This window comes from Callithrix jacchus, chromosome 12 (genome assembly GCF_049354715.1).
Source record: "Callithrix jacchus isolate 240 chromosome 12, calJac240_pri, whole genome shotgun sequence".
Taxonomy (NCBI): domain Eukaryota; kingdom Metazoa; phylum Chordata; class Mammalia; order Primates; family Cebidae; genus Callithrix; species Callithrix jacchus.
In genome coordinates, this window is record NC_133513.1 from 113,264,526 (window position 1) to 113,289,352 (window position 24,827).

Sequence of the window (24,827 nt, forward strand, 5' to 3'; positions counted from 1 at the left end):
AGCCATTTCTACACCTACTTTTATTCTTATCCATTGGGAAAAGGGACAAAGAATTAAACATAAAGATAAATCTAAGACTCCTCCACTACATGACAAATTGTGTTGATAAAAAGATGGGAAAATCTATGAACAATAAGCTGACATGGTTTCACTAACATAACAAGTAAAGTATATCACATTAAAATAACACAAGTGAATATGTGAAAAATTTTAAAAATTTAAACCAATATGAGTTCTGCTAAACACCTTCTATTATACATCTCATCTAACAAAAGTTTTCACTCTTCTTGGTAGAAAAAAACAATGTTGTCTCACCATCTGCTGGATATTTCTTTCCTTCTGGATCATCAGAAGAATCGGACTCCAAAGCTCTATCTATACATGTATGGAGACAAAGAAAAAAGTATGTAATCACTTATAACAATTTATCAACTCACTTATTCGACAAGGAAGCCATTTCTACACCTACTTTTATTCTTATCCATTTGGAAAAGGGACAAAGAAACATAAAGATAAATCTAAGACTCCTCCACTACATGACAAATTGTGTTGATAAAAAGATGGGAAAATCTATGAACAATAAGTTGACATGGTTTCACTAACATAACAAGTAAGGTATATCAGGTTAAAATAACACAAGTGAATTATGTGAAAAATTTTAAAAATTTAAATCAATATGAGTTCTGCTAAACACCTTCTATTATACACCTCATCAAACAAGAGTTTTCACTCTTCTTCTTGGTAGAAAAAAACAATGTTGTCTCACCATCTGCTGGATATTTCTTTCCTTCTGGATCATCAGAAGGGTCGGACTCCAAAGCTCTATCTATACATGTACAAAGAGAAAGGAAAAAGTATGTAATCACTTATAACAATTTATCAACTCACTTATTCGACAAGGAAGCCATTTCTACACCTACTTTATTCTTATCTATTGGGAAAAAAGACAAAGAATTAAACATAAAGATAAATCTAAGACTCCTCCACTACATGACAAATTGTGTTGATAAAAAGATGGGAAAATGTATAAACAAAAAGTGGACATGTTTTCACTAACATAAGTAAAGTATATCACATGTTAACATAACACAAGTGAATATGTGAAAAATTTAAAAATTTAAACCAATATGAGTTCTGCTAAACTCTTTCTATTATACACCTCATCAAACAAGAGTTTTCACTGTTTTTCTTGGTGGAAAAAAACACTGTTGGCTCACCAACTGCTTGAGATTTCTTTGTGTCTGGATGATCAGAAGGGTCAAACACCAAAGCCCCATCTATACAGAGAGAAAAGAAAAAATATGTAAGCATTTATAACAATTGATCAACTCATTTATTGGACATGGAAGCCATCTCACTACCTCTACTTTTATTCTTATCCATTGGGAAAAGGGACAAAGAATTAAACATAAAGATAAATCTAAAACTCTTCCATTACATGACAAATTGTGTTGATAAAAAGATGGGAAAATGTATAAACAAAAAGTGGACATATTTTCACTAACATAAAAACTAAAAAAAAGTATATCACATGTTAAAATAACACAAGTGAGTATGTCAAAATTTTAAAAATTTACACCAATATGAGTTCTGCTAAACACTTTCTATTATACACCTCATCAAACAAGAGTTTTTCACTCTTCTTCTTGGTAGAAAAAAACAATGTTGTCTCACCATCTGCTGGATATTTCTTTGATTCTGGATGATCAGAAGGGTTGGACTCCAAAGCCCTATCTATCTATACAGAGAGAAAAGAAAAATATGTAATGACTTCTAACAATTTATCAACTCATTTATTCAACAAGGAAGCCATCTCACTATCTCTACTTTTATTCTTATCCATTGGGAAAAGGGACAAAGAATTAAACATAAAGATAAATCTAAGACTCCTCCACTACATGACAAATTGTGTTGATAAGAAGATGGAAAAATGTAAACAAAAAGTTGACATGTTTTCACTAACAAGTAAAGTATATTACATGTTAAAATAACACAAGTGAATAAGTGAAAATTTTAAAAATTTAAACCAATGAGTTCTGCTAAACACTTTCTATTATACACCTCATCAAACAAGAGTTTTCTTTCTCCTGGTGGAAAAAAACAATGTTGTCTCACCAACTGCTTGAGATTTCTTTGCTTCTCGATGATCAGAAGGATCGGATTCCAAAGCCCTACCTATACAGAGAGAAAAGAAAAAAGATGTGATCATTATAACAATTTATCAACTCATTTATTCTATAAGGAGGCCATTTTAATACCCCTACTTTTATTCTTATCCATTGAATGTATAGAAATAAGATGAGGGCAGATAAGGTGGCACACGCCTGTATTCCCAGATACTCAGGAGGATAAGAAAAGAAAATCCCTCAAACCCAAGTCTGGAATTTAGGCCAGAGTAACATAGTGAGACTCTTTTTTATTTAAAAAATAGAAAAAAGTAAATGTTCCCTTTGAGTTGTGTAAAATCAACTTTGCATAAAATAAATCAAGATGGCAATACATTTTAAAAGCAAGGCCTATTTTATAGACAAAGTATAAGATGTATTCTGGAGTTTAAAAATTTTTTAAAAAGTAAATTCAGCATATTTGTCACTTCCACGACATTCTGAAGACACAGAATATTAGCTCTGTTGAGCAGCTGTCTTCCATAGTCATGTGAGATCTCTGTCTTCATTTCTTCATTAGGAATAAAGAGGAAGAACATACACAAGTCTTCTTTGTATTGGAAGGGGCCAAGAGACATACATAAACTGTATTGTAATCCTAAAGAATAGCAATAAAGAGCCTTTTTTGTTCACTAATCCAACACCACCCATCTATAAACACCACTCACAGGCTTTCCTTACACCAGCAACCAGAGTATAAGTTTACACAAGTACTTACACATTTTGTGTATAAAGGTATAATCAATTCACATATTTGTTTATTCAAAATTCTTAAACATCTTGAAAGGTGAGTATGGTACTCCAAGTTACAATGTCACATTCATCATGAATGTTAATTATTCTACCTCTGGAAAAAACTAAGAGCCAAACCAATGTTGGTTTTTTGTTTTGTTGCATTTTTTTTTTTTTTTTTACTTTAAGTTCTGAGATACATGTGCAGAATGTGTAGCTTTGTTACATACGTACACATGTGCCCTGGTGGTTTGCTGCATCTATAAACGCATCATTGAGGTTTTAAACCCCACATGCATTAGGTATTTGTCCTGTTTGCCGTCCCCTTACACCCCACCCAACAACGAATGCCCCAGTGTGTGTTCTCCTCCCTGTGTCCATGTGTTCTCATTATTCAACTACCACTTACGAGAGAGAATATGTGAAGTTTAGTTTTTGTTCCTGTGTTAGTTTGCTGAGAAAGATGGCTTCCAGCTTCTTATGCTTTACTTTCTTATCTTTGAACAAGATTCTATTGTCAGGTGGAGGAAGGAGAAAGGGGGAGCCATGGCAGCAAACACTCTTCCAGTTTTAACCTTCAATCTTTATGTTACATGTTAAAAGTCTACATTGACGTTTCATGTCTTTTGAAAGTTTTGACCACGAACCATCCCTACCTCTCTTCTAGAACAAGAAGGTAAATAGTCTGTTAAATCACCAGAATAAATCTAGAGACACATTTTGTGTTAAAGTAAGAATTTTAACGTCATCAGAGCCTCATAGGTAAATTCCTTTGGAGGAAAACAAAAACCCATTTTTCTGCAGCCCTGGCCATGACTTTTCATACCTTTCACGATTATTTAAGCACCCTCCCATTTTCTTTCCTTTTGCATTCAAATTACAGTTAGAAAAAAATAAGCACCTATCAAGGTGACTTAAAGCAACCTATTAAGAATATCCTATCATCTCTCCCATGGCAAACTTCATTCTGATTTCAAAGAAGAAATCGCCAAATATTTCAGTATGAATTGTCCTAAGATTTAGCTACTTTAATGAAGGAAATAATTAGGCACTTACCTGGTTCCTTCACTTAGGTACCATCTGGATAGGTACAAAAAAGAATGAGATGGGTACTGGAAAGTTGGGGTATTTGAGTTTTTATTGACAAAACGAAGAGATATTAAAAAAAAAAAAAGCCTAAACAAAATCCCACAGAATAATAAACAGAGCTACAGACAAGCAGAGACATAAATGGTCCCAGGCCAGCCTGAGAAAATGAGATGAGGGGGCAAGAACTGGGTGTTTGGGAGGGGAGGAGAAAAGTTGACTGGACTCCGTGGAGAAAGACTAAGTGGTTGAAAAAGGAACACAAGGCAGAACCAGCCTTTGTTTCTGACCAGCCCTGGAAAAGCTGGCTACAGGCAAAAAGGAGCCTGGGGTAGGGAATGGCCCCCAGGGGACCTTGAAGACAAGAGCAGCCAGAGGGGTGGCCAGGGCAGATGGCACCATCACCTCCTTACCTTCAGACATCTCCCCATCACAGATGTCATGCACAGGAAGGTCCTCACCAGCTTCAACAGTCAACTCAGCAGGTTCTATGGCAGCAGCAGTGGGTGCTGCTGCTGTGTCCTCAGCTGTTGCTTCACAGATTTTACACTCTGGAGGACACCCTGACACCTCATCATTGTCTGACTTGGGGCACACACAGCAGCACAGTATGTTCCCCATGGGGAACCTCTACTCCTGTCTGCTGCCACCTATGCCTCCGCTCACAGTGTTGGCCAGGCACTCCTGCTGCCCTAGGCCGAGGCTATGCTGCACTTTCAGAGATGGTCTTGCCCGCTGCTCACCTGCCCACCCGGCAGCCCGGCCCCAGCCGGGGCTCAGGCCGAGGCCCGCACCCTGCTGCCTCTCCTAAGTTGACTTGTCTGGGAGGGTCAAAAACAGCTGGCTAATTTAATAGGTTGGGAACCCAACAAGCACTGAGTGATACAACTGCCTGAAGAGTACAAAAGGAGCTACTTACTACTCCTTCTGTAGTCAAATACAGACTGAAGCCCACTGGCCCAGGTGGAAGCCCAGGCATGTGACTCACAGTGCCCTGCCCCACACCTCACAATGCCTTACCCTGGCTACTACCCCTCCCTGTCTGCCCCACCTCACCCTGGCTGCCCCACCCAGGGCTCTCCTGGCCCCTCCTTCAGTGCCAGTGGAACTAAGGTTTTCATTCATCACCCACCAGCTTCCTGAGCTTTTTAGTCCTAAAAACAGGGTGGCTCAATACTGGAAGCCATTTTCCTCTAGGAATTCTATACAAAGTGGCAGTTAGCAGAGTGGGTCCCATTAGCAACCAGTTGAACTTTCATTTGTTGACTCAATGTAAATAAACCTGAAATATTCCTCTCCTGTCTTTCAATGAGTGGTAGTTTTTGTCTGAAACTTCACCAAAGCAATCCCTGGGGCCCTAGCTCTACCCTCACAAAGGAGTTATGACTGTGTGTTTTGAATGACAGCTTAGAACCCATCCTGCCTCCACCTCCTTCTCCAGAAAATAGAAACCTAACTTGTCCCCCCAAGCTCTAAAGTGCTGAAACTTACCAACTTCCTTTTCTCCTGTTTCTTCCTTCCATGGCAGGGACTTTTAGATTTTCTCTCTTTTACTAACAAACTTCTAAGTATGACTTTGTTATACAAAATCAAGAGCCATTAGGTGGGTTACCAACGTCCTAACTCAATAAAAATTAATACTGAACACCTAGCAAGCAGTATGTGCCTGATGGTGTTCCAAGTGGGCTACGCTCATTGAGCCCTCAGAAACAATCTCACCAGTTTTAGAGAAGACACTAAGATGGAGAAGGTAAGTTATCTCCCCAAGGTCACATGACTGCCCAGGCTGGGGCCATTATTTGATCTCAGATAGTATGAATTCCCCAATTCCTCAAGCGTGACTATCAGAAAGTGCATTATTCCATTTTCACCCTGCTATAAAGAAATACTTGAGGTTGGGTAATTTGCAAATGAAAGAAGTTTAATTGACTCACATTCCACATTGCTGTGGAGGCCTAAGGAAACTTAAAATCACAGCAGAAGGGGAAGCAGTTACAAGGCGGCAGGCCAAAGAGTGTAAGCATGTGGAGGAGGAACTGTCAAACACATATAAAACCATCAGATTCATGAAAACTCACTATCACAAGAACAGCATATGGGAAACTGCCCCCATGATCCACTTACCTCCCACTGAGTCCCTCCCTCAACATGCGGGGATTATAAAAATTACAATGCAAGATGAGATTTGGGTGGGGACATGACCAAAGCGTATCAGAAAGTACAGGTAGAAGTCAAGCTTGGAAGGGAAGTGACATTATAGACTGGCATATTTAAAAAATAATAATTTTTTAAATGTAAATTTTAAAATGCCTCCTCTTCACTCAACATTGATGAAGTCCCTTCTACATGCCAGACACCGTATGTGTGAAACAGTCCAAAATTTCAATGAGGGTAGGCAGATACACAAAGGCTTAAGAAGTTCAGTTTTCTGAGATCACACTATTGGACAGTGTAGGAATCTGAGATACAAACCCACCTCTATCTGACCCCAAATTTGACACTGCGGTGGTTTCAATTTTATTCTGAAAAATTGAGTCATTGAACCATACAAAGGTGAGGAGTCTCTGTCAGATGTGTGTGTAATGGTCTGTATAATAAGGAAAAACTGAAGGAAGCAACAGACCAATTAAGAGACTACCTAAAGGAAGACTGATGCAAAAGGCAGTGGCAGTGACAAAAGTGAGGGAAAAAATTTTGTGATTATTGGGGAGACAGAATAGGAAGTACTTAATCATGAGATGTGAAAGCAGAAAAGTAGAGGGAAAAACAGGGCTGCTCGGGCTCTGTTGGGGAAGACCGGGTACAGAGTTGTACCTTTCTCCTGGCAGAGAATGTAGGAAGAGAAATAGATAAGGAGGAAAAGACACTTTTTTACACTGTGTCACATTAAAATGGAACTCTCTGGTCAAAGTTGATTATAAATCTCTGTAGGCTAAGTCCATTTGTGACATCCCAACATATGTTTTAAAAAATAACACACATACTAAATCAAACCATTTAGAGTAATGGGAAATTTCCTAAAATTTACATGCTAAGTATATCACCATTTTTTCTTACTTTCATGGAGCAACTCTGAATCTATGGTTAGAGCAAATGAGGGATCTTACAAAAAATAAAACTAATATTTTAAATTTAAAATTCTATTGTCCTCAGCGAATAGAGAAAGCAACTGAAGCCATGGGTATGGAAGTGATTGCCCTGAGAGGTTGTGTATACTAAGAAGAACTAGAAAGAAAGAAGACCTGGAGAATAGGGGGATATACACATTAAGCAAAGCTCGCAAAAGTGAGCACTTGGAGTCAAGAGACTGGCCTTTGAATCAGGAATGGCTGCTTTTGTGAGACACTGGAAAAAAGATAATGTCTGATTTCATTTCTGTAACAGCAGCACCTAGCTTTTACATTTTTATAGTAAAACACTGAAACATATATTCATGATATTAAGGTGTGAAAAAGCTTCAGAGTTTAAAAAATTGGTAATAAAGGGAAAACCTATATAATTGGACCATATCAAAATTGGTAAGTTCTATCACCAATAGACACTATTAAAAGATTTCAAAAGCAACTCTCAGTAGAAAATATAATCTACATATATAATATGTAAATACACACATGTATACAAACATCTACATATTGACACAAAATATGATTTATATCCAAAAATATCAAGAATTTTTACAAATCATTAAGAAAAAATACAAATAACCAAACAGAAGACATATGGCCCAATAAACATGTCAAGGTGCTCTGCGAGAAGTTATCAAAAAATACAAGACAAAATCTCAATGCAATACCACTATACCCACTCCAGAATATCAAAAATGCAAAAAGGCAGAAAGCACTAAGTATAGAGAAGAAGGTGAAATTTCTGGAACATTCATTTACTGCCAATGAAGAGTGTAAACAGGCACAATCACTTTGAAAAACTGACAGCATCTTTATATATCAGCATAGCCTATAACCCTATAAAATGTGTAGGAATCTCTCTCCTACACATTTTTTCCAACAAAAATGAATAAATGTTCACCAATAAAAGCATACATCAAAATCTTCACAATAGTGCATACTCTAATAGCCAGAAACTGGAACCAACCTAAATGCCCATGAACAGTAAGATAAGTTGTAGAATTTTCACACAAAGGAATATGATACAACAAGCATAAAGAAACAATAACTCACAAATACATAATATTAATGAAAAGAAGCCAGACAAAAACTAGTACATGTTTATGGTTTCATTTATATAAAGTTCTTGCAGAGTAAGAGAATGACTGAAAGGAACAGGAAGGCACTGTTTCTTTTAATAAGGAAGACTTAATATAAAAACAATGTCAGCAGAAATAAATAGTGGATGGAACTAAGCTGTGTCAGAAGTGACACAGTTGATGTACATTCTATCTAGTGAAAGCTCCTTATCTTGACTTGGACTGGAAGAAGCAGTGTTGTAGAGACCAAGAAAAGTGAGAATATGCTAAAGGTCTTTGGGTTAAGTTAGAGATACTATTTTGAACTACTTTGGTGGGGGGGGCGGGAAAAACAATTTAAATAAAAATAATAAGATGGCAGAATAAAGTCCAAGTATATCAAGAAATGCAAAATTAAAAACTTAAACTCACTAGTTAAAAGAAAAAGACAAATTGAAAAGCTTAACAAAATAAACTATTTGCTATAAGTAAAAGGGTTGATAGTAAAAGAAGGGAAAAGTATAAATAAAACTGGTAAGGTTTATTAATATTTGGAAAAAAAGAAGTCTGAAAACAAAAAGCACAATTAGAGAAGATCACTAAATAATGATGGGAAGTCCAATTCACGCCCCCCCCAAAAAAAAAAACAAAACACAAAAATCCTGAACAGGTACACACCTAACAAAATAAGCCTAAAATTTATACAAAACAAAAAATTCACAGAACTTCAAAGCAAAAATGGTAACTCCAATATCACTGTAGGAGAATTCAACACACTGTTCTCAGCTTTTGCCATCAATTCTCTAACCGTTCTCAGACTTTGTCTTCTCTTTAGATCAGAAACACTGTCTTGCTCCAAAGCACAGAATGCATGTTTTTGTTGTTTCCCATACCATATACATAAACCTACTGAACAAGGAGAAAACTCATGGATCTTAAGGACTAAAGGTCAATCCAGAGGCATTCTGAACTCTTTTAGAGATAGCTATTTTGTGATTAAACAATAAACTCAAGATTGTTAGCCCCTAAAAACTGTCAGGTACTAAGTGGTACACTGCTGCCATCTGCTGGACACTGTTCATTTGCACGTCAATTATGTTTGCTTTAAAAGTCCTAGTAGGACGAAGGTCTAAAACTGTCACGTTTTCTGAGCCTCCTTTATCTACTGAGATGAAGATACTCTCTCTAGATTAAATGGTTGTATACAAGGTGTTGATAGAGGTTAAAGAAAGGTTTGTGCTATTTAAGCCTCTGGTAACAATGACTTTTTTAAATAAAACGATTATAGGAGTATAGAAAATTATACTGCCTGAAATCCACTTGGAATTTAACATATCCATAAAGACTACCAATTTGCCATACAACTATTAAAAAATCATATTTCATATACTGAATAATGGCAATGAGTCACTTTAAACATCAATTATACTTTACCTATATGGCATATTATCCACATTACTTGCTGTGTTTCTTAAAATATGCACATATAAATTCAAGGTAGGTCTTCTAACACTTGCCCATACCTGGTTCCCTTGCCTTTCAGGCACACAGGAAGTTTACACTTCCTGTCTTTAGTACTTAGGTGGGACCACATGATTAGTTCTGGTCAACAGATCATGACTGGAAGTGCCAAGCCTTGCTTGCAGGCCAATGCAAGTAATTATATTTGTGAGACCCTCTGGCACTCTCTTCCTCTGCCATAGTAATGAGACCTCAAAAGATGGTCAACCCCCAAAATCAAAGCAGCTTAGATCACTAAAGGCAGCTGCCCTAGAGAGCTGTCCAGACCCACAACAGACTTCCTAAGAGTAAAAAACAAACTTTTACTGTCTTATCCCACTGAGAGTTGGCACTTCAATGTTGCCCCAGTAGAGCACAGGCCAAGGTTTCTCAACAGCAGCACTACTGCCATCTTAGGCTAGATAAATAATTCATTGTGGTCTCTGTCCTATGCACTGTGGGATGTTAAACAACATCCCTGCCATCTACCCAATAGAAACCAAGAAGCCCTCATCAATATGACAATCAAAACCACCTCGTCATTGATCTTCTCCCAACTATCTTTGAGAACCACTGACATAAATTAACCTACTAATATAGTATGTACATATTTATGTATGAATGAATATATATGTAAACATGTTAAGTATATTTAAGTCAAATGTCATATATTCTCATGCTTTATTTCCTACTAGGGTCAGATATTTTATAGGCTCTTAAGAAATGCAAATTCCCATTTCTCAAAGTAGTAAACTCATAAATTTTAAAAAAATCAATTATAGCACAAGTCTCTAATAGGGTACACAAAACATCCCAAGAGTATATAAATCCATACATACTATGCTGTTCATTTCAGAGGACTCATAGCTCCCAACCGGATGGACATTTCCAATGGATTCCAAGCCTTCTTCATCCACATGTATATTCCATCAGAGTTAGCAGACACAGTTCAAATGAAGAACAAGCTCTGTAGTCTGTATCCAGTGAAACCAAATTATTCCCAGAAGTATATTTTGTACATTCACTCCTGTATTCATTTCATTTAAAGAGAGAAAAAAAGATTATTGATTCACAATAATATAATTGTTTTTCATGTCCTAAAAATCTAAGTGCGAATAATTTGATACAGCAGAAAAGATGGCTAAAAAAAAAGCACTAATAACTGTAGCATTTTCTATATCCTAAGCAATGAAGACATCAAGAGGCAAAATCTTAAAAATAACCTACTGAAATATTTTCTAATAGAAAAAAAGAAAATGTACTTAGTCATCACTTCTGTAATATTTCAAAAAATGTAAATAAAGTCTCATATTCCTATGTTTTCCAAGATATTTATTTTTAAACATTAACCAGGAAACTCCTTTTCCTCTGTGTACACCATTTAACTTCATAATGTAGGGTACTCATAATTGCCTCCCTATAAAGAAATAAAGTTGTTCTGGCAGTCACTTTTAGAAAACATACAGACAATCAAGGGTTTGTACATGCATCTCTATGCACTGATCTGATTATACCAGGGGACAAACTGAACAAACTGAAGGGATTGGACATACCACATGTCTATATCCAATCCCTTCAGTTTGTTCTATTTCCAAGCATATGGGCATACAAACACCAAATACATTTTCTCCAGCATTTAGTAACAAAATAATCAAACATAAGAGGAAATGTTTACCAGGTATTGTTTCACTTTCTTCAGTTTAAAAAATAAATAAAGCTCCCTCTGTATGTGTATCTACAAAAATTGTTAAACAAGAAAAATTTTTTAAGATTTAAAAAATCAATCAGATTAGACATAACCTTTATTATCTCATTTTGCCTTTTGGTACAGCTTTACTTGTAACAAATAGCAATGATATGCTACCCTAAAAGAAGAGATGGTTTGATGAATGTCATACCACTGGTTGAGGTAAATAGGGGAAAAGTCATTTAGAAGTACTGTCTATACTAAGCAGGAACAAGCCTGTGTATAACAGGCAAAGAACAACAAAGATTAGGAGTGGTTTTATCAACATTGTTTTAGATACGGTGAAAAATGGGGTATGGAGCAAAAGTCACAAGAAAAATGAATGTTACCCCACTCCAATTTTGTCTAGATCCATCCCTCCGTATAACTTATAGTACCTTGAAATCTATCTGAAGATAATCCTAAATGTAAGTTCAGTTATATTATCTAAAAGAAATCAAAGAGACTTAAGGTTCGTAATATTTACCAGAGACACTTATGTCTATCCATTCATCAGTTTTACTGAGGGCTTTTTCATTTTCCTTGGAAGAATCAAATATATCCTGTGGTGGCACATTTTCACATTTCTCTTCTTTGAGAGACATTTCATCTAAAGCTATTCTAGTTCTGTTAGTCTTCTATATCTATAAAATAATCACTAAAGTCTTCACTTAAATCATTCTTGTCAGAAGATGACAAGGAAGACAAGGGAATGTCATCCACATCATCACTCAGATATCTTGTTTTAACATCATGTTTCATACTCTGGTTGTTTTTCATTCTGTAACTTTCATTTTCAGTCAGTTCTTGGTCCTTATTAGTAGCTCTGTCCTCAGCCAAAACGATAGCATCTTTCTCTACGTATGTGTCAGCAGGTGAATTTTGATTTCCATCAACATTGATCATCCCAGAGAATGGAGATCGTCTAGATTTCAGTAGAGAGAGAGATGAACCATTCTATAGCCTAAAGTAGAAGTTACACCTGGACCATTTGGTAAAGCCAACTTCTTTCCACCAGCAGCACAAGGCCTATTAAACCCATACCCCAAATGTTCACTCCCATTGAGTACTTCTGATTGCCGGGAATTTCTTGTTAGCATACTTGACCGTAGAGGCACTCTAATGGATAGCTGTTGGTTTTGATAAGGCTTTGTAAGATCCACAGCTCTATTAAAGAAATGTGATCAGGTTATAGATGAAGGTGGAAGGAATGAATTCTGAATCAATGTGAAAAACTTTGTGACCTTACCATTTTTTCACAAATAATAGATTTACTACTGTCTAGGGACTGAGCTAAGCTTTCACCAGAACTGCTTCCGGTGGCACAGGAGTTTGCTCTAGGCCTTTGCATGCTACTAGCTGACCGGTTTCCATAAAATCCATTCAACTGTGATTTTGGAGTATTGACCGAAGAATATGAAGCCCTTCCTAATAATGTGCGTTTGGTAAATTTACCCAAATTAGATGGTCCAGAAAAAGACTTTTGGTTTAACTTCATAGATGACACTAACATAGTGGATGGCTTTGCTAACTTTGATGTGAACAAAGCACTTTTTAAAACCTCCCTTTACCCCATTTGTATCAAACATTCTTTGAGTAGTAACATGTTTTTCAGAATCAATTATTTTATCATGTGAATTTTGAGTATTGTTAGGCTCTTCGGCACCTGGTGCACAAAGTTGGCGCTTTTCTCCAATTAAATGAATGAGATGATGAACAATCAGAGCCATTATTTTTGATGTAACTTTGATGTTACTATTCTTGGAAGTTCCTAATAAGTTAGCAGGTGTCCCATTTGGAATTGGCTGCAATGTACTTCCTATAGAGTTTGTTCCATACTTTGGCAACTTGGAACTCAAAGATGTCTTGATTTGTGTTTTTTCTTCCATGAGCTATAAGGTACATTTGTTCTTAAAATTTGACAGAATCTGTGAAGAGAAAAAAGAAGTACATCAAACATTCCTAAAAAAGGATAGTTACTTAAATTATTATACAACATGATACTTATACTTTTGAAAAGCCCAAAAGCTACTCAGAATTTCTATAGAACTCCTAACAAATAATGAATGCACTAAATAAAAACTTTATGTTGGAAGAAAATAAAGAACTTTTTTTTTTAACTTTTACAAACATATGCTATGAAAAATGACTGCAAAATCCAGAAATAATAAAATTAAACTACCAAATTTGACTATGTCAAAAATAATACTCTCAGAGTACTTCTTCCAATTTCCAATCCAATTAATTTTTTCAATTTGGGTAATAGTCTCTCCTTTAAAAATAAGAACATATGGAAAGCCATAGCCAGCACACTCAGGAAAGAGAATGAAATAAAGGGCATTCGGATTGAAAAAGAGGAAGTGAAACTATCTGTTTGCCAATAATATAATTATATCTAGATAATCCTACAGACTCCTTCAAAAGATTCCTAGATTTCATAAATACATTCAGTGAAGTCACAGGTTGCAAAATCGAAGTACACAAATTGGTAGCACACCAACAATGACTAAAAATCAAGAACTCAATCCCTTTGACCATAGCTGAAAAAAAAAAAAATACCTAGGAATACACTTATCCAAGGAAGTAAAAGATCTCTACAAGGAGAAGTACAAAACACTTCTGAAAGAAATCACAGACAATGCAAACGAACGGAAATACATCCCACACTCATGCATTAGTGAAATCAATATCATAAAAACGACCATGCTGCCAAAAGCAGACTACAGATTCAATGCAATTCATATCAAAATACCAACATCATTCTTCACAGAATTAGACAAAACAATCCTAAAATTCACATGGAGCCAAAAAACAGTACAAATAGCCAAAGCAATCTTAAACAAAAAAACAAATCTGGAGCCATCACATTACTCAACTTCAAATTATACTACAAGGCTACTATAGTAACCAAAACAGCATGGTACTGGTATAAAAGTACATACATAGAGCAAAGAAACAGAGTAGAGAACCCAGAAATAAAACCAAATATAACCAACTGAACTTTGACAAACCAGACGTAACAAAAATTGGGAAAAGAACACCTTATTCAATAAATGGTGCCAGGAAAACTGGATAGTCACATGTAGAAGAATGAAATTGAATCTCTATCCCCTGCCATATACAAAAATCAACCCAAGATGAATTTAAGACTTAAATCTATGGCGTGAAACCATAAAAATGCTACAAGAAAACCTAGTGAAAACTCTTCTAAGTATTAGTCTAGGCGGAGAATTTATGACTAAGACACCAAAAGTAACTGCAACAAAAAATAAATGGAAAGTAATTAAACTAAAAAGCTTCTGCTCAGCAAAAAATAATCAGAGTAAACAGACAACCACCAGAATGAAGGAAAATATTTGCAAACTATGCATCTGACAAAAGACTGATATCCAGAATCTACAAGAAACTTCAACTAATCTGCAAGAAAGAAATAAAATAATCCAATTAAAAAGTGAGCAAATTACATCAATAAACATTTCTCAAAAGAAGGTATACGACGGTCAAGAAATATGAAAAAAAAAATGCTTGACATCGCTAATCATCAAGGACATGCAAATTAAAACCACAATGAGATTATTACCTTACCCCAGCCAGAATGGCTATTATTAAAACGTCCAAAAACAATAGATACTGGCATAGATGTGATGAAAAGAAAACATTTATATACTGCTGGTGGAAATATAAATCATTAACACCTCTTTGAGAAAAAGTATGGAGATTTTTAAAGAACTAAATCTACCATTTGGTCCAGCAATCTCACTACTGGTTATCTACCCAAAGGAAAATTGTATTTTTAAAAACTCCTGCATTATGTATGTTTATTGCAGCAAAATTCAAAATTGCCAGATGTAGAACCAACCTAATTACCCATCAACTGATGAGTGAATTAAGAAAATGTGGTGTATGTATACACACACACACACACACACCCACCACCAAGGAATATTACTCAGCCATAAAAAAGAATAAAATAATGTCTTTTGAAGCAGCATAGATAGATGGAGGTCATTATTCAAAGTAAAGTAATTCAGGAATGGAAAACCAAATACCATGTGCTCTTACTTATAGTTGGTAGCTAAGCTATGATTATGCAAAGGCATACAGAGATGTATAATGGACATTGGAGACAGAAGGGGGGTTGGTGGGAGGAGGATGAGAGATTTTTAAAAAACTACATAATGTAGAAAGGTACAATGTACACTATTTGGGTGGCATGTGCACTGAAATCTAACCTCACCACTATACAATTCATTCATGCAACCAAAAATCACCTGTTCCCTTAAAGTCAGTGAAATAAAAGTTAAAGAACATATATATATATATATATATATATATATATATATATTTTTTTTTTTTTTTTTTTTTGAGACGGAGTTTCGCTCTTGTTACCCAGGCTGGAGTGCAATGGCGCGATCTCGGCTCACCGCAACCTCCACCTCCTGGGTTCAGGCAATTCTCCTGCCTCAGCCTCCCGAGTAGCTGGGACTACAGGCACGCACCACCATGCCCAGCTAATTTTTTGTAATTTTAGTAGAGACGGGGTTTCACCATGCTGACCAGGATGGTCTCTATCTCTTGACCTCGTGATCCACCCACCTCGGCCTCCCAAAGTGCTGGGATTACAGGCTTGAGCCACCGCGCCAAACCCCTAGAACATATATTTTTTTAAATGTATATAATTTTATAAAAGCTAGAAGACATTTGAAAACCACTAATTACTAAAGCCATGGGAAGTATATAGCTGAATAATGTAACAGTACAAAAAAAATTCTTTTGGCATTAAGGGTTCAGTAATAAGCTGTCAATTTAGGCAACTATCTCAAAAGAATTTCAATCTAGTAACATAAATACACACTACAGTTAGTGCCAGGTTGAGAATTATAAAAATTTAATAAAGTTGATTTGTCCATTAATCTCAATCTTACACAGTTTATTTTATTTTATTTTTTGAGACAAGGTCTCACTCTGTCACCCAGGCTGAAGTGCAGTGGCATGATCATGGCTCACTGCAGCCTCCACCTCCCTGGCTCAAGTGATCTTCCCACCTTAGCCTCCCAGGTAACTGGGACTAAGGGCACACAGTATCACATCCAGCTAATATTAAAATTTTTTTTTTTGTAGAGACAGAGCTTCACTATATTATCTAGGCTTGTCTTGCACTCCTAACCTCAAGCGATCATCCCACCTTGGCCTCCCAAAGTGCTGGAATTAGAAACATGAGCCACCGCGCACAACATGTATTTATTTTAAATATAACACAAAACTACAAAAACAAAAGGATTCAATGCACACAAAAGAGCATAAACTAGAAACCACTAGTGTTCTCTATTTGAGTAACTTTTAAATAAATTATGATATATCATGTCATAAGATTATAAAGATGAGCTAGAAAAATAAAATGTTTGTCCTAATATTAACAAAAATATATGGTCACCATATGCTCACTGTACTTGTGTAAGAATTCTGTAAAAACACAAACAAGGGAAAAATGGAAATTTAACGATGCCCTAGGGTCACTGATGTTTTTAATGCAGTGTATGACATTGTGTTTAATTTTTTTCTTTTTCTTTTTTTTTTTTTAAGAGGCATAGTCCTCCTCTTTCACCCAGATAGAATGCAGTGGTGCAATCACAGATCACTGTAGTCTCAAACTCCTGGGTGCAAGTGATCTTCCTACCACAGCCTTCTGAGTAGCTAGGACTGACTACAGACACATGCCACCATGGCAAGCAAATTTATTTTTACTTTTTATAGAGGTGGGAGTCTTGCTATATTGTCCAGGCTGGGCTCAGATTCCTGGGTTCAAGCAATCCTCCCACTTTGGCTTCTCAAAGCGGTGGGATTGCAGGCATGAGCCACTGCACTGAGCTCAATTTAAAAAATTTTGTTGTTGTTAAGATGGAGTCTCACTGTGTCGCCTAGGCTGGAGTGCAGTTGCATGACCTCAGCTCACTGCAACCTCTGTCTAGTGGGTTCAAGTGATTCTCCTGCCTCAACCTGCTCAGTAGCTGGGATTACAGGTGCCCACCACCACCACACCCTGCTAATTTTTAATATTTTTTAGTAAAGAAAGGGTTTCACCATGTTGGCCAGGGTGGTCTCAAACTCCTGACCTCAGGTGATCCACCCACCTCAGCTTCACAGAGTGTTGACATTACAGGTGTAAGCCATCATACCTGGCCAAATTTTTTTTTTTCTGTTTCACTTCTTAAAAGATTTTCTTTTTTATTGCATTTTAGGTTTTGAAGTATATGTCAAAAACAGTTACATACATACACACATGGCAGTGTGGTGTGCTGCCTTCCTCCCCATCACCTATATCTGGCATTTCTCCCCATGTTGTTCCTCCCTAACTCCCCACCCACAGCTGTCTCTCCCCTATTTCCCCCCCAACTGACCCCAGTGTGAGATGCTTCCCCCCGCCGTGTCCATGTGTTCTCATTGTTCAACATCCACCTATGAGTGAGAACATGTGGTGTTTGATTTTCTGTTCTTGTGTCAGTTTGCTGAGAATGATGGTTTCCAGGTTCATCCATGTCCCTACAAAGGACACAAACTCACCGTTTTTTATGGCTGCATAGTATTCCATGGTGTATATGTGCCACATTTTCCCTGTCCAGTCTATCATCGATGAGCATTTGGATTGGTTCCAAGTCTTTGCTATTGTAAACACTGCTTCAATGAACATTCATGTGCATGTTTCCTTATAATAGGATGATTTATAATCCTTTGAATATATACCCAGTAATGGGATTGTTGGGTCAAATGGAATTTCTATTTCTAGGTTCTTGAGGAATCACCACACTGTCTTCCACAAAAATTGAACTAATTTACACTCCCACCAACAGTGTAAAAGTGTTCCTATTTCTCCATATCCTCACCAGCATCTGTTGTCTCCAGATTTTTTAATGATCGCCATTCTAACTGGCATGAGATGGTATCCCAATGTAGTTTTGATTTCCATTTCTCTAATGACCAGTGATTATGAGCATTTTTTCATATGTTTGTTAGCCTCATGTATGTCTTCTTTCGTAAAGTGTCTGTTCATAACCTTTGCCCACTTTTGAATGGGCTTGTTTTTTTCTTGTAAATCTGTTTTAATTCTTTGTAGATTCTGGATATCAGCCCTTTGTCACATGGTTAGATTCCAAAAATTTTTTCCCATTCTGTTGGTTGCCAATTCAATCTAATGACTGTTCAACCCTGGCCTAAGAAGTAGAATTCCTATAATACATAAGTGTTATTAGTTATGTCAAAAGTAAATATTTAGAAAATCACACAAATGTTCAAGTAAAGATAGTAGAGTGAAAAAAGACTAAAGAATGTCCTGTTACCCACTAATATGATATAAATGTATATAACTATGTGTACGTGATTTTTTTTTTACCAGAAACCCAACAGCTACATACAATAATACAAAAAGCTATTTAAGCTAAGAACCTACAAACTTTAAAAAAAAGTAGACAGAAAAAAAATTTGTATGGTACAGTATGACTAGTAGCCTGATTACCGCCTGCAAGCAGCAGTAAGAAAGAAAGGTGAACTCAAAAACTTGAAAATTTTAAGAAATACCTCTTGTTTGGACAGGAAAATTTGATTTGTCATGCCCTAGAGAAGTTGAGGAAAATATCTTGAGCACAGAGGCTTCAAAACCTAGGCAGAGGCGTCACCAGGATCTGCCAACTTCTAAGGCCCTATACTGAGTTGAGGGAAAAATCTGAAGAACATAGAAACATACTACACCCTCAGTAGTATAAACTGAGACTGGTATAGGACATTGAACACAATCTAAGGAGATGGGAAAGTGAAGGGCAAAACCAAAGTCTTGACTGAGGTATCCAAATTAAGCCTAAGCAAGACAAATAGAAATGGTCATACAACCATATAAACAGTTTCTTGTAACACAGAACAACCAAATAAGAACATGCATCTAATGAAAGAAAAGCCCAAAGATGAAAAGACAAAACAAGTAAATGAAAAAGAAAGGTTCTGGTTAAGAAAACCATTAAGCTAAGATCAGAGCTGAACTGAAGGAGATTGAGACACAAAAAACCCTCTAAAAAATCAATAAATCCAAGAGCTGGTTTTTTGAAAAGATTAACAAAATAGACAGACCACTAGCCAGACTGATTAAAAAGAAAAGAGAGAACAACCAAATAGATGCAATAAAAAATGATAAAGGGGAAATCACCACAGATTCCACAGAAATTCAAACCATCATCAGAGAATATTACAAACAACTCTACGCACATAAGCTAGCAAACCTGGAAGAAATGGATAAATTCCTGGACTCCTGTGTCCTCCCAAGCCTAAACCAGGAGGAAGCTGAAACTATGAATAGACCAATAACAAGGTCAGAAGTCGAGGCAGCAATTAAAAGCCTACCACTCAAAAAAAGCCCAGGTCCAGATGGGTTCACAGCCGAATTCTACCAGACACACAAAGAGGAGCTGGCACCATTCCTTCTGAAACTATTCCAAATAATCCAAAAAGAAGGAATCCTTCCCAAATCATCCTATGAGACCAATATCATCCTGATACCAAAACCCGGCAGAGACCCAACAAGAAAAGAAAACTTCAGGCCAATATCCATGATGAACATAGATGCAAAAATCTTCAATAAAATATTGGCAAGCCGATTGCAACAGCAAATCAAGAAACTTATTCATCATGATCAAGTAGGATTCATCCCGGGGATGCAAGGCTGGTTCAACATACGCAAGTCTATAAACGTAATTCACCACATAAACAGAACCATAAACAAAAACCACATGATTATCTCAATTGACGCAGAGAAGGCATTTGACAAAATTCAACAGCCCTTTATGCTAAAAACCCTCAATAAACTCGGTATCGATGGAATGTATCTCAAAGTAATAAAAGCTATTTATGACAAACCAACAGCCAATATCATACTGAATGGGCAAAAACTGGAAGCATTCCCTTTGAAATCCGGCACTAGACAAGGATGCCCTCTTTCACCACTTCTATTCAATATAGTACTGGAAGTTCTAGCCAGAGCAATCAGGCAAGAAAAAGAAATAAAGGGTATTCAAATAGGAAAGGAGGAAGCCAAATTGTCTCTATTTGCAGACGACATGATAGTATACCTAGAAGACCCCATCGCCTCAGCCCAAAAACTCCTGATAAGCAACTTCAGCAAAGTCTCAGGATATAAAATCAATGTGCAAAAATCACAAGCCTTCCTCTACACCAGTAACAGACTTAAAGAAAGCCAAATCAAGAACGAACTGCCATTCACAATTGCTACAAAAAGAATAAAATACCTTGGAATACAACTCACAAGGAATGTAAGGGACCTCTTCAAGGAAAACTACAAACCACTGCTCAACGAAATCAGAGAGGACACAAACAGATGGAGAAACATTCCATGTTCATGATTAGGAAGAATTAATATTGTAAAAATGGTTATACTGCCCAAAGTAATTTACAGAATCAATGCTATCCCCATCAAGCTACCATTGACTTTCTTCACAGAACTGGAGAAAACCACCAAGAACTTCATATGGAACCAAAAGAGAGCCCGCATAGCCAAGTCAATTCTAAGCAAAAAGAACACAGCGGGGGGGCATCACACTACCGGATTTCAAACTATACTACAAGGCTACAGTAATCAAAACAGCATGGTACTGGTACCAAAACAGAGATATAGACCAATGGAACAGAACAGAGGCAACAGAGGCAACACAACATATCTACAACCATACAATCTTTGATAAACCTGTCAAAAACAAGCAATGGGGAAAGGATTCCCTGTTCAACAAATGGTGTTGGGAAAACTGGCTAGCCATGTGCAGAAAGCAGAAACTGGACCCCTTCCTGACACCTTACACTAAAATTAACTCCAGATGGATTAAACACTTTTAAGTTTTTAATCCATAAGACCTGGCACAATAAAAACCCTAGAAGGAAATTTAGGCAAAGCTATCCAGGACATAGGAGTAGGCAAGGACTTCATGAACAAAACACCAAAAGCATTGGCAACAAAAGCCAAAATAGACAAATGGGACCTAATGAAACTCCACAGCTTCTGCACGGCAAAAGAAACAGTCAATAGAGTGAATCGGCAACCAACAGAATGGGAAAAAATTTTTGCAGTTTACCCATCTGACAAAGGGCTGATATCCAGAATTTACAAAGAACTCAAACAGATTTACAGGAAAAAAACAAACAAGCCCATTCAAAAGTGGGCAAAGGATATGAACAGACACTTTACGAAAGAAGACATATATGAGGCCAACAATCATATGAAAAAATGCTCATCGTCACTGGTCATCAGAGAGATGCAAATCAAAACCACACTGAGATACCATCTCACGCCAGTTAGAATGGCGATCATTAAAAAATCTGGAGACAACAGATGCTGGAGAGGATGTGGAGAAAAAGGAACACTTTTACACTGTTGGTGGGAGTGTAAATTAGTTCAACCATTGTGGAAGACAGTGTGGCGATTCCTCAAGGCCTTAGAAATAGAAATTCCATTTGACCCAGCAATCCCATTACTGGGTATATATCCAAAAGACTATAAGTTGTTCTACTATAAGGACACATGTACACGAATGTTCATTGCAGCACTGTTTACAATAGCAAAGACCTGGAATCAACCCAAATGCCCATCGATGATAGACTGGATTGGAAAAATGTGGCACATATACACCACATTTTATGCAGCAATCAGAAATGATGAGTTTGTGTCATTTGTAGAGACATGGATGAATCTGGAGAACATCATCCTCAGCAAACTGACAGAAGAACAGAAAACAAAACACTGCATATTCTCACTCATAGGTGGGTGATAAAAAATGAGAACACATGGACACAGAGAGAAGAGTACTAGTCACTGGGGTCTACTGGGGGGAAATGGGGAGGGCCAGTGGGAGGGGGAGGTGGGGAGGGATAGCCTGGGGAGAAATGCCAAATGTAGGTGAAGGGGAGAAAGGAAGCAAAACACACTGCCATGTGTGTACCTATGCAACTGTCTTGCATGTTCTGCACATGTACCCCCAAACCTAAAATGCAATAAAAAACTAAAAAAAAAAAAAAAGAAAACCATTAAGAAGAACAATGAATTGGGGGGGTGGGGACAAAGAAAAGAACTAAAGACTTAAACAAATGGCAAAGAGAAAAATCTCAACATAACAAGAATATTGAGGAGGCCAAATGGTGTATCACTTGAGTCCAAAAGTACAAGACCAGCCTGGACAACTTGGCAAAACCTCAACACAACAAAAAAATACAAGAATTAGCCAGGCATGGTGGCACACACCTGTTGTCCCAGCTACTCAGGAGGCTAAAGTGGGAAGACAGATTGAGCCCACGAGGTCAAGGCTGCAATGAGCCATGATCACACCACTGCTGCATTCCAGCCTGGGTGACAGAGCGAGACCCTGTATCAAAAAAGGAAGGAAGGAAGGAAGGAAAGAAGGAACAGAGGGAGGGAGAAGGGGAGGGAGGGAGAAAGGGAGGGAGGGAGGAATGGAGGGAGGGAAAAAAAAAGGAAGGAAACAAAAAGTTAAAAAAATGTATTGCAGAGAAAAAAATGACAAAGAAATCAAAAGAATAAAAAAAAAAATCTAGGACAAAGGCTGAACAGAAAGATAATTAGTATCCCTCAAGTAGAACAATTAATAAAATGGAAGAGAAAAGGCAGAAGAATATAATAGAAAATATCTCAAAAATAAAGATGAAAAAAACTATACCAGGAAAGAAAAAATATACCAAATCTCAGATGGAAATATATATTCTAGTTAATGAAATACCAAGAATAAAGATATAATTCTCCAAAAATACGAGCAGACAAAAAAAAAAAAACACCTTTAAAATTTTTTTTAACTTGCAATATACAAAGAAAGTTACTAGATATCCTCCCAGAGAAATGCTGGGAATTCTAGGGATAACTTAACCCTATAGGAATCACATTAATTTTACCTTTAAAATTTATTCTAAATTCACCATTTCCATTCCAGAATTTTAGTTCTTATGCTCATCATTTTTTCCTATACTATTACCAAGGATTCCTACATTTATGTCAAGATTCCAACCTTACTTCTATTCAAACTCAAGAGTTATCTTCTTAAAGCACAGATCTGAATCACATCATTCTACTGATTAAAAACCATGTGAGATCAGGAACAACAAAATAAAACCCAAAACCCATTGTACAGGGAGCAAGCTACTCTATTTGCTTCTACCTTACCTTTGTTATGTACTTAAGCCAAGATACAGTATTTGTCATTCCCCAAAATCCATCCTGCACTTTCTATCTTCTATGCCTTTGCTAAAGACCACTTTGAAGATTCTATTAGCCTCAAAGTCCAAAATCACCACATCCACCAATGTTTTCAGTAAAAATTAATCTTAGATCATTCTCTATTCTCTTCACAGCAATAATATAGCAGAGTCTGTCTTCTAATTATGTGCCTGTCTATTTGACCCACACAAATGTAAACCTGCTGAAAACATAAACTGAGTCCTATATACGGTACTTTGAGGCCAGCTACAGGACTACAAATTTAATAGATCCTCAACTTATAGGTAAATTAATAATGTCTTAATGCACATTATTTAAGTAAGTAATATAAGTAAGGAAAGACTAAAAAAGAACTTAGTTTTGTGAACCTGTGATTGACTGGTAATAGCTCCCTTGAGCAGTATATTGAAAAGGATTCTGAGGCCAGGCACAGTGGCTCACACCTGTAATCCCACCACTTTGAGAACCTGAGGTGAGAGGATCACTGGACCTCAGGAGATGAAGATCAGACTGAGCAACACAGTGAGACCTCATCGTGCCACTGCACTCCAGCCTGGATGTCAGAGCAAGACTCCATCACAAAAAACATAAATAAATAAAAATTAATTAATTAACATTAAAAATTTTTAAAAAAGGATTCTGAGGTCAAATCTAGCTTCTGAAGTAGTCACATAATCAAAAAGCAATGTTTGCCAGGAGCAGAACAAGGGACTGTGGCAATATCCATGCCACACAATGGTCTTCTTCATTTTTGATAATGGTCTTTTCTACAAAACATACTCCCATACCCAAAACCACTTTCTGTATAAACATAAGAAAACTGTTAACGACATTACATATTAGGGTCATTTTGCAAATCAATAAATAATACATGTTAAAGATTAAAGAGCCCGTGAGTCAGAAAGGCTTTAACGTTTCCCTGCCTGTCACAAGTAGACCATGGAAAGAAAATTCTATCCTTTCCCTTCTCTATACCTCTATTTTCCTGCCTAAGATGAGGGTAGTACATGTTATCTCCCAAGAGCACCTTAAGTCTTAATAACTTAGAGGCACAAGATGAGCTCAAAAAACAGATAAACTGTTACTAGTGTTTGTGGCTGTACCACTTTGTGGAGGAAAGAAATAATGTTAGAACCTGAATGCGCTATTCTCTAGGAAGAATAT

At 36.8% G+C, this 24,827-nt stretch overlaps 1 protein-coding gene and 1 pseudogene across 2 annotated transcripts in view; both read right to left on the reverse strand.

Moving 5' to 3' along the window:
* LOC108587844 (uncharacterized) overlaps positions 1-24,827 on the reverse strand; it is an 84,191-nt gene that overhangs the window by 47,164 nt on the left and 12,200 nt on the right. The window contains exons 4-8 of the mRNA XM_078346864.1: positions 2,116-2,175; positions 1,675-1,738; positions 1,218-1,277; positions 767-826; positions 316-375 (exon numbers count right to left, since the gene is read on the reverse strand). Of these exons, the coding sequence (XP_078202990.1) occupies positions 316-375; positions 767-826; positions 1,218-1,277; positions 1,675-1,738; positions 2,116-2,175 (304 nt within the window). The remainder of the gene's footprint in view (positions 1-315; positions 376-766; positions 827-1,217; positions 1,278-1,674; positions 1,739-2,115; positions 2,176-24,827) is intronic.
* Positions 10,457-13,320, reverse strand: LOC100394395 (serine-rich coiled-coil domain-containing protein 2-like; annotated as a pseudogene). Its single transcript, XR_013525154.1, has 2 exons — positions 11,880-13,320; positions 10,457-10,693 (listed from the first exon to the last, which is right to left on the reverse strand). The product of XR_013525154.1 is annotated as a serine-rich coiled-coil domain-containing protein 2-like (transcript).